Raw genomic sequence first — 14,430 nt, 5'->3', positions numbered from 1 at the left:
TATAGTATCATTTTAATTAAGCTTATGCTTGGGATATTTATGAAGAATATTTTATATTTTATATTATTAGCTGTCGTATTCGGATCACCCATCCTGTTTGCCGTAGAGCAGCTTGAAGAAAAGAAAATTGAATCAGTTCATAAAAACGAAAATGTAGGTGTAAGGAAGCAAGATAGCACAAATCAAAAAGATGAGTTAAAAAGCAACGTCGATGCTAAACAAACACAAGAGGCTGAGAGCAAAAGATTAGACGGCACTACCGATGAAGAGAAACTGCAACACAACGAGGACAAAGCTTCCGTGGTTGAAAAAACTATAAGTGAAGGTGAAAGGATTGATAAAGATTTGCCAAATGACCAGCTAGAAGGAAGCACAGACAAATTTGCTCAAAATTTACCAAATGTGGCCAATAAAGAAGTGAATAAAGATTTGAAACCAGAGCCTTTGCCTTTAAGTGCTGATTTAAATGAGAATACAGCTAACCCGCAAAAAAATCTACAAGCTGATCAGAAGATTGATATAAAAGACAATGAACTTTCAAAAAGTGATGCGAGTCAATTATTAGAAGAAAAAAAAGAAGAAGTAGGAAGTCAGTCTGAAGAAAAAAAAGCAAAAAGAAGAAGTAATAATTCTAAGGACCGCAATAGAGTAAAACCTATAACTAAAAAAGATGAAGAAGAGCAAAGTGAAAAGAAAAATTTACAAAAATGGACAAAGCTAAACAGAGAACCAATAAAAGAATGGGATCATAAAGATATACAAAGCAAGTCAATATATAAACGACAATATGATAGCCTTAATGAGCATCTTCCTACACCTATATTTATTGACGATTACAGTAAACAATTTTTTTACTGCATTAAGAAGAACAACTTAACTTGCTTAAGAGGAGTAATAAGTAAGCTAGAAAAAATTGGATTAACAATTCAAGAGATACTAAGATTTAGAAATAAATTGGGTGACACTCCTCTAATTTATGCAGTGAAGCAAGGTGAAATAGATACAGTTCGTTTTCTCTTATTACAAGGTGCTGATCTTAGAGTAGTTAATAATAATTTTCAATCCCCAATTGATATAGCAATCGAAAAAAAGCAGATCAATATAATAAATGCGATTGCCGAAATGATGCCACACCTTTTGGAGGATAGAAAAATAGACAATAAAGAAAGCTCAGCAATGTACGATTGGGCTGTAAAAACGAAAGAAATACAGTGCGATAAGCAAGATGATTAGATTCTTGATATTAATTTTAGTTGGTCATTTATGTTATGGAAACGAAATAAATGATGAAAAAAATCCGATTAGTGATTTTTTAAACGCTCTGCATGATGTAAAATATGTATCTTACAGTAAAAAAGACTTTGCTGAATTTTTGGTGCAGTGCCACAAAGAGGGCGTGCCAGAAGATTTTAAGAAAGGTTTTGGTTCTAACTTAAATGGAGCTAATTTTAGTCAATTATATCTCAATAAATCTGTTTTTGATGGAGTAAGTCTGATTGGTGCTGATTTTTCTAACACCGATTTATCCTACGTGTCTTTCATTGATGTTGATTTACGTGGTGCTAATTTCTCCAATGCTAATTTACATGGCATTAAAATAAAAGGTACAAATTTGAGTTTTACAAAATTTGTTTTTGCAAACTTAACAGATATCGTATTTGATCAGTCTAATGTTAGTTATGCTGATTTTATCAGTTCCGATCTCAAAAAAGTGAGTATGCACAACGTAATTGGTTTGCATACTAATTTCTCGAATGTGAAAATGAATTTCTCCAACTTATCAAACTCGAATGTTAGCCACGTAAATTTTAGTGATAGTGAAATAAACGATACCGTTATGCAGAAAAACAACCTTGATAATGCAAGTTTCTTTGGAGTGGATGCATATAAATTAAAGATACAATTTTCTTCATTAAAAAATGCTAACATATATGATGCAGAGTTAAAAGAATCAGACTTTACAGGTAGCAATCTTTCCGCTGCCTACCTTAATTCTTCTATCATAATTAACAGTAACTTCGACGAAACTAATTTAAGCAACACACAAATTTCCTATGTGAATGACGATAATTCAAGTTTTGTTCAATCTATACTAAATGGTTCCAAGATAAAGCATACATATGTTTCTGAAGCAAATCTTCAGGATGCTGATTTATCCAATATTGATTTTAGTTTTAGTGAACTGCATCAAGTTAATGTCTCTAATGCTGACATTCGTCACGGAAAGTTTCATAATACTAAAGTTGCGAATTCTAACATGAATGGCTCATTTTTTGACCATTCACTATTCACCTCTGCGAAGATAGAAGATTCAGACCTTTCTACAACTTCAATGTATAAGATAAAAATCCAAGACTCTCAAGTTTATAACAGTACACTTTCTCGCCATAATATTGATTCCAGTGAAATAGAAAATTCAACATTCTTTAATTTATTAGCTGATAATTCAAGCTGGTCTAATTTAAAAGTAACTAATTCAAATTTTATTGAAAGCGATTTCAGATCTTCTTTGCTTCACGCTAATGCCTTTAGGAAAACTAGCTTTTTTCTTAGCAATTTGAGCAATTCAACAATTAGTGATATGTCTTTTCACTCTTCAAGCATATATAAAAGTTCAGTTGCTGATGTTCACTTAACAGGTTGCAAATTTGATAATTCAATTTTGATTGACAATCAAGGGCAGGAGAAACTCACAGGTTCAGAAAATGCTATAACTTCAATTGAAGATTTGCAAGAGAAAATATCACAGGGTGAAAAATTTAATGTAAATTATTCTTACTTTGAATTTAAGGATATGAATTTAGAAAATGCTGATTTTGCTAATTCAACATTGAGTAGAGCAAAGTTTGTAAACGTTAATTTGAATAAGGCAAATTTTGAAAAAACCGATTTGCGCTATACTGTCTTTGATAACTCTTCTCTCATTGGCACCAACTTATCAAATTCTAATTTAGAAGGTTCTAGCTTTTTAAACTCTGATCCAAAAAGCACCATGTTAAAAAATGCAAAGAAAAATGACCGTAAAAAGTGAGGGCGTATTATTGGTTCTATCCTCCCCTTCTGGAGCTGGAAAAACTACTATATCAGCAAAATTACTTGAGCAATCAACTAATTTAGTTAGGTCTGTTTCTATGACTACACGCAAGCCTCGCCCCGGCGAAATAAATGGAAAAGACTATTTTTTCGTTACCGAAGAAAAATTTCACGAGTTATGCGAAGCTGGTCAGATGCTTGAATACGCCAAAGTTTTTGAGAATTTCTATGGTATACCAAGAGATTTTATAGAGCAAAACCTGAGCAGTGGAATAAGCGTTTTACTAAGCATAGACTGGCAAGGAGCATTTCACTTATTCAAGCTCATGAGAAAAAAAGTTGTGAGTGTTTTTATACTTCCCCCTTCAATGGAAGAGCTTAGGTTGCGTTTGCAAAAGCGTAATAGCAACAGTGCGGATGAAATAGAGCGCAGATTAGCCGAAGCTCAAAAAGAGATAAGCAAACGTGATAAATATGATTACGTAATAATCAATGATGATATTGATAAAAGTGTAGAAGAGATAAGCTCCATACTAAATAAAGAAAGGCTTAAAAAACTAAAAGAAAAACCAAGTCTGGAAGACTGATAAAAACATTAATGTATCTGTTTAACAGAGTGGCAAAATAAGGTAGACGAGAAAAGACAACTATAGGAACAAATGGGTGTCATGCCAGTGCGTGACACTGGCATCCAGTCCTTTTGCACAGTTTCATCAAAAACGTTGTAAAGCGCTTTCGTGTTTACCAACTTAGTGCCCAATCTGGATCCCAGTGTCAAGCCCTGGGATGACAAGAAAGGGAGCACTGGAATTTTTGTTTCAGCATTAGCCATGCATCTGAACAGATACACATTAATTTGCAGCTATAGTTTCTTATCCTATTTCAGCCAGTAGCAAGTTTCGCAGTTTAGCTATATTTATTATTTTTTAAGATTAAATGGTTAAAATAGTAGACAACTGTTCAAGTGAGGTTTAACTATGACGGCAAATTTTCTCACAGAAATCAATTTTCTGCCTTTCCACCTATATTTCGATCACATATACAACGTTTAGCTCAAATTAAAAGTCAAACTTCTTGGTTGTTAGTTTAGTGCTGACAACTTAAATAGCTTTTAATATTGAGGTTTTAGTATGGGTATAGATCTAAGCGCACTAACTACTAATGCAAAAAAATTAGATGAATGCATAGATAAAAATGAAAAGCAAGAGCGGGATAGAAAAGACGAGCAATTGTATGGCATTATAGAGAGAAAGGTAAAAAAAGAAGAACACAAGCGTGAAAAACCAAGAGGTCGAGACGGAACCCTCAAGGAGTGTAAAAGGTTATTTGAGAAAGCTGAAGTATTAACTAAATTAGAAGAATCACTTAGAGAACAAGAAAAATATTATAGGTATTATGTCCAATGCTTCCTTCCAGTGCTAGGTAAAGCAATAGAACGATCGAAAAAAATATCAAATGAAACAAAAGAACGAGTAAAGCAAGTAATTTCAGAAATTACTGATAATAGCAAATATTGTTCTAATAGTATTACCCACAACCAAAATGATCGTAGGAATAGTGAAGATAGTGAAGCAGAAAGTGGCTACGGTAGCGATGTTGAAGATGATCATAAAGTAGAAATAAGCAACGAAATAACAAATAGCAATGCTCTATTACTAAAAGCGATCAAAAATGGAAATAACAGGAAATTTAAAAAATATCTAAAAGATTGTACGGATATTAATAGTGTGAAAGGTGAAAAAGACAACAATATTTTACACCTTATCGTGTCGTTGGAAAAGAAACAGAAATGCAAGTTTCTAGGTACCCTAATAAAAACGGTCACCGAGGAAGATTTAGCACAACTCATTAATAGTGAAAATCAGGAAGAACAAACACCTCTTCATCAGTTGCTTCAGCATATAAAAGAAAAGAATGAGGATCGATCATGTACAGATAGAAAATTTGAAAAAACAAATAGGTATAAAGCCTTAGAGTTATTTCTACAAAATGGTGCAGATATTACTGTGCAAGATAAAGATGGAAAAAATGCTCTGCACTATATTGCTTCATTCAAAGGAGAACAAAAAGTTACATGTTTAGAGTTGATTTCAAATAAAGATGATGCTGTAAATACTACTAACAGGGAAGGATTAACACCTCTTCATCAGCTGCTTCAGCATATAAAAGGAAAGAATGAGGATCGATCATGTACAGATAGAAAATTTGAAAAAACTAAAAGGTATGAAACCCTAGAACTATTGCTAAAAAACGGTGCAGATATTACTGTGCAAGATAAAGATGAAAAAAATGCTCTGCACTATATTGCTTCATTCAAAGGAGAACAAAAAGTTACATGTTTGGAATTGATTTTAGGTTTAGTAAAAAATGGAACAATATCTAAAGATAAATTAGGTAAAGCTATAAATGCTAAGAATGGAGAAGGGAACACACCCCTAGAATTGGCATTAAAGAAAAAAGCAGAAAAAAGAAGTATCGAATACCTACCGCAAGGAACAATTTTTGATACAGCAACTGCTTATGACAATACAACAAAATTTTGTACAATGCTGCTAGAAATAGGCGCTGATCCCTGTTCTCTGGAGCTGAAAGATCCAAAATTCCATACTAAAAAGTACTATTTAACTTTACGAGATCTAAAAGATTATTCAGGGACTCCACAGAAAGCACAGGAGAAAGCTAAAGAACTAAAAGAGAAGCTTGAAGAAAAATACCACTGTAAAACTGCTTCAAAAAAATGCAAGTCTGGCATTAAAGAAGCAGGTTCTGGTATAAAAAAAGGAGTATCTGCTGTAGCAGGATTCATAGATCCAGCAAAAAGGACCCGCGAACTGTTAGCAATCACGATAACGATTACTGTTATTGCAATGGTAACATTTGCTTTCTTTCAGGGTCAAATGGCAATTGGAGCAGCCATTCCTATCATAGCTGTTGCTGGAGTTATATGCCTTACTTTAACTTTAGGATTTAGTGGTATTAAGAAACTTTTTGAAAAATCAACCAACAAAGCACAGGACACATTTAACGACAAAAACCGCTCTAATTCAACAACAGAGCAGAATCAAGCTTCGAAGAACCTTGTTAATAATGATCAACAGAATTTAAGAAATGAGACTAAAAATCAAGCAGTACAAGAGTCACCAAATCAACCAGAGCATACAGAAAACCCAGCTACTAAAATGAGCGATGTATCAATACTACGTCAATTCATGAATAAGCTAGATGGGCTGACTAATAAACCCTCTTCTCTGGCGCTATGAAATCAATCTCACCGCTCAGAGTTTTTTCAGCAACTTTTTTGTAGTCAATTTTTACGTTAATTTGCCCTTTCTTTTCTTCAAGCCACGCTATAGTGTGCTTCATCCAGTTTTTGTCATCACGTTCAGGAAAGTCTTCACGAGCATGGGCACCTCTGCTTTCCTTGCGATTAGCTGCGCATTCCATGGTAATAACCGCTTGTGGGATCATGTTAGCAAGCTCCAGTGCTTCAACTAAATCACTATTCCACATCATACTGCGATCCTCAAGTGAAATATCAGACATCATTTTTGCTACCTTTTTTATAGCTTTTTTACCTTCTTCTAAAACTTCAGCAACACGGAACACTGATGCGTACTTTTGCATAGTGTTCTGCATTTCGCTGCGTATTTTTGCTACTTTGAGCTTCCCGGAAGCAAATCGCATTTTATTGAATCTATCTACTATCCAGTCTGTGCAGTCTGAATGCAATTTTTTATGTGGTGTACCGGATTTTAGCTTCTCTTCTGCTCTGAGCGCTGCAGCTCTACCAAAAACCACAAGATCAAGAAGCGAGTTAGAGCCAAGTCGATTTGCACCGTGCACAGAAACACACGCAGCTTCTCCAATTGCAAATAGTCCATCTACCACTTCTTCCTTACCTTGCTTCAACGTGATCACTTCTCCATAATAATTAGTTGGAATGCCACCCATGTTATAGTGAACAGTCGGAATGACCGGTATTGGATCTTTAGTGACATCAACTCCAGCAAAAGTTCTTGCGGTTTCGCTAATGCCCGGCAATCTGAGTTTTATTACTTCCGGATCAAGATGTGCTATAGTTAAATACATGTGATCTTTTTTCGGTCCAACTCCCCTTCCCTCTCTAATTTCAATTGTTATTGCACGACTTACCACATCACGGGAAGCTAAATCTTTTGCTTTTGGTGCGTAACGTTCCATAAACTTTTCGCCCTGAGAATTAACGAGATATCCCCCTTCGCCACGGCATCCTTCTGTCATCAAGCACCCTGAGCCATATATTCCTGTTGGATGAAATTGTACAAATTCCATATCTTCAAGTGGTAATCCAGCCCTTACTACCATGCCGTTACCATCACCTGTGCAGGTATGCGCACTTGTTGCAGAGAAATAAACACGTCCATATCCACCTGTTGCTAGCACCACCCTATGCGCGCGAAATCTATGTAATGTACCGTCGCATAGCGACCAAGCAAGAACTCCGCAGCATGCTCCGGTTTCGCTATCCATAATTAAATCAATCACAAAGTATTCAACAAAAAACTCAGCGTTGAATTTAAGACACTGCTGATATAGAGTGTGAAGGATTGCGTGCCCAGTTTTGTCTGCTGCCGCACAAGTGCGTTGAGCTGATTTTCCTTTACCAAAGTGAGTTGTCATTCCACCAAAGGAACGCTGGTATATTTTGCCATCTTCTGTACGAGAAAAAGGTACGCCAAAATTTTCAAGTTCAATAACAGCTTTAGCAGCGTTTTTACACATATATTCTATTGCATCTTGATCACCAAGCCAGTCTGAACCTTTTATTGTGTCATATGCATGCCAGCGCCAATCGTCTTCACCGATATTACCTAAAGCTGCACTAATTCCGCCTTGTGCTGCAACTGTATGACTTCGTGTAGGGAAAATTTTAGAAATGCAGGCAACTGAAAAATTAGTTGCAGCCATCCCAAGCGTTGCTCTGAGCCCTGCTCCACCTGCACCTACTACTACCACATCATACTCATGCTCTATGATCTCATACGCTGACTTATCCATATTTACTTATTTTATCATTACAGGCTTATGATATCACAGAAGTAGAAAAAATCTATACAAGTTTTCTATAGCTATGCCGCCGCGGCGCTAACTAGTAGCGGAATGACAGCAATCCTACGTCATACCGCCGCAGTATCTCAGCCACTAACACGTAGCGGGATGACGGTTGTCAGGCTAGCCTGTCATCCCAGTACTCCTATGATGTTATGAAAGTAGCCTCCTTCTCCTGTCATTCCAGTCTGGAGTCCAAAAAAAAGGACGATGTCATCCCAGTGCGTGACACTGGGATCCTGTTTTTAATTTAACGTAATCAAGAACGTTGTAACCACTTTCTATGTTAGGTTGCTTGTGAGCAACCTGGATCCCAGTGTCTGGGCACTGGGATGACACCCTAGTAGAAATCGTTTTTGTAATTGCAACATTCGTGCAATCTTTAGCCATAAATATTAAGAAATCTACCAAATGAAAAAAAAGGCAAAAGAAGCCCTGGGGTTATTATCCGCTTTAAAATATTGGCGTTTTTTATGTTTTAAACGCTTGACAAGCGAAATTCAGCTGCTTTTAATTGCAACTAACTTACGCTGCAAATGTTTAAGAAATTTACTAAGCAGAAAAAAAGACAAAGAATCCCCGAGTTAGCTAGTCTTTTACTATCTCTGTCGAGTATTGGCATTTTTTGATGTCTTGTAACGCTTTATAAGCGCGTTCAGCTTATTTAGATAAAAATCTAGATGTAGATGAAGTTTTGTAAAGACATACAGTATCTATATACTGCAAAAAATTGAACATAAGACGCCGATACATTAAGTAATCCTTACCTTTTAATCTGCAGATTGGCGAAAGCAAATACAATAGCTTCAGTTTCATGATAAGGGGGCTGGCGAAGGATGTCAAGTAATTTTCTTATTTCATTTAAATTGCTTGTAACCTTCTTATACACTCATCTTTACCAAGAATCACCATGATATCAATGATTCCAGGTGCATCCATTACTCCAGTTATAGGGGCGCGTAATGAGTGGTATACATCGCTTATTTTCATATCGTGCAATTTTGCACATTCCTTGATCTGAGAAGATAAAAAACCCTTATTCCAATTTTCATCACCGATCTTTGACAGAAATGATGCGAGTAACTTAATTATATTGAGGTTAGATTTGACAATTTGACAAGCTTCTTCACTTAAATCAAGTGGCGGATCTTGAATATAAAATTTTGCTAAATCCAATAATTCGGTCAGGTAGTTTGCTCTTTTTTTTAGCTCTGTCAGTCCCTGCAGTAAATAGCCCTTTTTTTTGTCAGTTAGAGTATTTTCTCTAAGCATTAGAGTCAGAATATCTTCATTGCTCATATTACTAATATAGTGGTTATTCAAATGCTCCAGTTTTTTGAAATCGAGCCGTGCAGGTGAACGACCAATACTTTCTAAATTAAACCACTCTATTGCTTGCTCATCGCTAATAATCTCATCGTTGCCGTGACTCCAGCCAAGTCTCAGCAAGTAATTACGCATCGCTTTTGGCAATATTCCCATCTTTTCATAATCGCAAACGCTTGTGGCACCATGCCTTTTGGATAGCTTATTACCATCTTCCCCATGGATAAGCGGCACATGTGCAAAGCGTGGAATGTCAAAATCAAGAGCCTGGTATATTAGCAATTGCTTAAAAGTATTAGTGAGATGGTCAGAACCGCGTATTATATCAGTCATTCCAGCATCATGATCGTCAACTACTACGGCAAAAATATATGTTGGAGTGTTATCAAAGCGTAAGATTACTATGTCATCAAGTTGGTCGCTATTTACTTTAATTTGACCGTATATTTTATCATCAACAACGATCTCTTGTGAGTCTGGCACTTTGAAACGGATAACTGACCTCACACCCGATGTCATTCCAGCGCGTGACCACATATTTTTTTCTGGATCCCAGTGTCGGCTACTTGGATGACAAGAAGGAGGTTTTGTAGTACACTTATGCTTATATATCTTGCCCTCCTCTCTTGCTTTTGTCTTCCTTTCTGTAACTTCATCTTCAGGGCAATAACAGTGATACGCCCTACCCCTCTCAACTAAAAGGTTTGCTACTTCAATGTGCCGCTCTATTCTTTTTGACTGATATACTATTTCCCCATCATAGCTCATACCGAGCCATCTTAGCCCTTCTATAATTGCATCAATTGCTTCTTGCGTTGAACGTTTTCTGTCGGTGTCTTCAATTCTCAGCAAAAACTTGCCACCATGATGCTTTGCATAGAGCCAATTAAATAACGCAGTGCGGGCCCCTCCAATATGCAAAAACCCTGTGGGTGATGGAGCGAATCTCGTGACTATACCTGGCATATTTGTCCGTTACAGTAATATAAATGATGATAGCTAAAATTTATGTTTGTAACAATTTAGAATTTATTTATTCTGAGAGATAAAATTTTATTTATTTTTCATAAATTGTGTTGTATAATTTAGTATTGATTGAATATGGCGAGGTGAGTTATGGATGGACTTGTAGATATAGCAAAATTGCTTTCAGATAATGAAGCTAATATCAATTGGCGTTATACCGGCCCTTTTGATAAAACAAAACAAAGAGTACAGGCAGATAATCTCCTGCATTTAGCTGCAAGAATACAAAACAAAGGTAAATTTGTAGACATTTGTAAGAAGAACATTGCTTCTGTAACTGCGCATAATGAATATGGAGATAATCCATTTCATGAAGCAGCAAGAAGTGGAATTTTGCTGCCTGCAGTACAAGAGATTGTGAATGACTTAGAGACGGAAGCTGATAACAAAATTACGAAAGCAGAAGAAGCTGGAGATCGGAAAGAAGTAAGCAGATTGAAAGAGGAACTCAAATGTAATAAAAAATATATTAAAGATGCGCTCTGCAGTAAAGGCTATGCTTTTAATAAGAAGAGGGAAACTCCTCTTTATTACTTAAATGCTGCACAACAGAAAGAAATTAAGCAAATCGCAGGCATAAAAGACAGCTTTATATGTAACCAGAAGTTTCACCTGTGCTTATATATAATAGGAGCGATAGCATGTATCGCTGCTTTATGTTTGTCTTTATACTTTTTATTTTTAGTTTCTCAATCTTTTGCACTAAGCTCGATGGTTGCAATAGCTTCTGGCGGAGTCACATACCTGTCAGTTAAAGCATGTAGCGAGATACATGCCTTGCATAACGAAAGCACTTTAGTGGAAAATGCTAATGTACAACTTGCAGGAGAAAGTTTAGGTGTTTGATGAAGCTAGAAATTACTTGCAGGCAATGATATAGAAATTTACTTTCTTAACTTCAGAAAGTATACTCATACGATGATAGAAAAGAAGTACAGTAAGATTTTAATAGCAAACAGAGGAGAGATTGCCTGCAGGATTATCAGAACTGCCCATAAGATGGGTATATCTTGTGTGTGCATATACTCGGATGCAGATGTAAATTCTGTGCATGTAAGACAAGCAGATGAGTCAAGATATATCGGCCCTTCGCCATCTTGCCTCAGTTATTTAAACATTGAAAAAATATGTGAAGTAGCAGTTGAAACAGGTGCGCAGGCAGTTCATCCTGGCTATGGTTTTTTAGCAGAGAATCCAGATTTTCCACGTGCTTTGCAGAAGCATAATATAGACTTCATCGGCCCCAGTGCAGAAACAATAGAAGTTACAGCCAACAAAATAACAGCAAAAGAAGCGGCAAGAAAAGCTGGAGTGAATGTAGTGCCAGGATATATGGGTAAGATCAGCGATGCTGCCCACGCAGCTCAAGTTGCTAAAGAGGTCGGTTTTCCCGTTATGCTCAAAGCTGCATCAGGCGGTGGTGGCAAAGGAATGCGAATTGTAAACTCCAAAAAAGAAATTGAACTAGCATTTACATCAGCCACAAATGAAGCAGAGAAAAGTTTTAAGGATGGCAGTATCTTTATAGAGAAATATATAGAATTACCAAGACATATCGAAATACAAATCATAGCGGATAAATATGGCAATATAGTATGTCTTGGAGAGAGGGAGTGCTCAATACAAAGGAATAATCAGAAAATAATGGAAGAAACGCCAAGTCCATTTATTAGTGAAGAAGTAAGACAAAAAATGTATGCCCAATGTGTTTCTTTAGCAAAGCAAGTTGGCTATTTTTCAGCAGGTACTGTTGAGTTTGTTGTAGATAAAGACCAAAACTTCTATTTTCTTGAGGTAAATACGAGATTACAAGTTGAGCATCCAGTAACAGAATTTATAACTGGAATAGACATAGTAGAAGAAATGATTAGAACTTCCTGTGGAGAAAAATTAAGGTTCAGTCAGGATGATATTAAACTTACTGGTTCTGCAATAGAAAGTAGAATTTGCGCTGAAGACCCATCGAAGAAATTTTTCCCTTCCAGCGGAAGAATAAAATATTACGATAAACCGGGTGAAAATGATTATGTAAGAATAGATGATGGAGTTGCTGCAGGTTCAGAAATTAGCACGTTCTATGACTCAATGATTGCAAAAGTTATAACATATGGAAAAGATAGAGTAGAAGCGATCAGCAGAATGCAAAAAGCATTGTCTGAATGCTATATAGAAGGAGTAACAAATAATATAGAATTTCTAGAATCCATCTTCCATCACCCAAATTTTATCGCAGCAAAGCTCCATACGAGATTCATTCCAGATCATTACCCTAGTGGGTTTCACGGCGATTTTGTTGCAGAGGAGTATATTAAAATATTTATTTTCACTGCGTTATATGTTCATTTGGAAAATGAAGAAAGGTACCATCATAAAGCAGTGAATGAAACATCTCAGGTGTCATTCCAGTGCGTGACACTGGAATCTAGTAAAAAAGAAGGGGCACCAGTATCAGCTACTTGGATGGCGGGTGACCGTGCAAGAGATTTATTCATAGTGAATATAAATGACAATGAGTACTCCGTAAGTGCAAGATATCAAGATAACATATTAACAACAGTATATAACCACAATACATACTCTGTAGTAGGCAAGTGGAAATCAAGTCATAAGTTACTATATATTACAATTAATGATGATGCTGATATAACATTTAAAGTAGAAAAACAAGGCAGTAAATACTTCATAAGACATGCAGGCATGAAAGCTGAATGTTGTGTATTCAAATCTCATGTAGCTGAATTAAGTAAGTTAATGCTAAACAATAAAACAGAAGAGATTTCAGTAGATGCTGTAAAATCCCCAATATCTGGCTTATTAGTTAAATTACACGTAAGTGTAGGAGATCAGGTAGAAATAGAACAACCTTTATTTGTTGTGGAAGCGATGAAAATGGAAAATATTATATGTGCTGAAGCAGCAATGGTGATAAAAAATATTCCCGTTCAAGAAGGAAAAAATGTGCAGATTGGTGATGTAGTCTGCTTCCTTAAATAACACAAGAAGTATAAACTTGACCCAAACAAGATAAATGAAAACACTTGATGAGCTATGGCAATGGCTATCGGTATGTGCAATAATAGAGTAATTACACCTAAAATGATCTGAATGACGACGGAGAGCAGTATAATATATACCGGTTTTATGCTAGCATTTTTTATTGTGAGTATTACTACCAAAGTTAGTATTAGCAATGCCAGTGCTCGATGTATAAATTGCACTGTCGCTCTGTTCTCAAAGATATTCAGCCATATAGGCTGTAAGAAAAATAAATCTTCTGGAACGATTTGTCCGTCCATTAGTGGAAAGGTATTATAAATCAAACCAGCATTTAATCCCGCAACAAATGCGCCGAAAATTATTTGTATTACAATTAGAATCAGAATAAGTATTGTGTAATATATACTACTGTTAGTAGATTGAAATCCTGTCATCCGAGTAGCTGACACACAACTGTACGAACGCTTACTTTTGAAAATAAATTGCACAGCAAATGGTGTCATGAAAGTAGCTGACACTGGAATCCAGCTTTTACTATGCAGCCACTTATTTAAAGTTAAGTTTTCTGGATCCCAGTGTCTGGGCACTGGGATGACATCTTCCTTGGTGAAAATTACTCTTATATTGCAATGTTCGTATAGTTGTGTACGTAACACTGGGATCCATATTTGGTAATCAAAAAATTGATACGATAATAGTGCAAAGATAATTAATGCTAATAATAAGTGAAGTGCAAGCCTATAGTGGCTAACATGAGGTTCAGTTACTAAACCACTTTTAACCATATACCAACCAGCAAAAGCTTGTAAAGCTCCAAATAATAATGCCACAAATAGCTTTATTACTACCTCTTTAGATATTTTTCTTCTTAATGTAAAATATATAAATGGTAGGACAAAAACTAAACCTGTTAGTCTTGCAACCAATCTGTGTACATATTCTATTAAGTATATAGCGCGA

General features: G+C 35.9%; 3 protein-coding genes across 3 annotated transcripts; 2 read left to right on the top strand and 1 right to left on the bottom strand.

The window, feature by feature from the left end:
- The first annotated feature begins 24 nt into the window (after positions 1–24).
- Positions 25–1,233, top strand: djl (don juan like). The gene has a single exon (XM_066395615.1). The coding sequence runs from the start codon at positions 25–27 to the stop codon at positions 1,231–1,233; it is 1,209 nt and encodes a 402-aa protein (XP_066251712.1).
- Positions 1,234–6,264: 5,031 nt separating this feature from the next.
- Positions 6,265–9,780, bottom strand: LOC136412535 (succinate dehydrogenase flavoprotein subunit-like). The gene is made up of 2 exons (XM_066395613.1): positions 9,762–9,780; positions 6,265–8,042 (listed from the first exon to the last, which is right to left on the bottom strand). The coding sequence occupies exons 1-2, from the start codon at positions 9,778–9,780 to the stop codon at positions 6,265–6,267; spliced, it is 1,797 nt and encodes a 598-aa protein (XP_066251710.1).
- Positions 9,781–10,563: 783 nt separating this feature from the next.
- Positions 10,564–13,467, top strand: LOC136412534 (biotin carboxylase 1-like). The gene is made up of 2 exons (XM_066395612.1): positions 10,564–11,068; positions 11,342–13,467. Exons 1-2 carry the CDS (start codon positions 10,564–10,566, stop codon positions 13,465–13,467), a joined length of 2,631 nt encoding a protein of 876 aa, XP_066251709.1.
- The last annotated feature ends 963 nt before the right edge of the window (positions 13,468–14,430 follow it).

Source organism: Euwallacea similis, chromosome 12 (assembly GCF_039881205.1).
Source record: "Euwallacea similis isolate ESF13 chromosome 12, ESF131.1, whole genome shotgun sequence".
Classification (NCBI taxonomy): domain Eukaryota; kingdom Metazoa; phylum Arthropoda; class Insecta; order Coleoptera; family Curculionidae; genus Euwallacea; species Euwallacea similis.
Note: the sequence above shows the minus strand (reverse complement) of the source record. Positions and strands in the feature narration are given on the sequence as shown.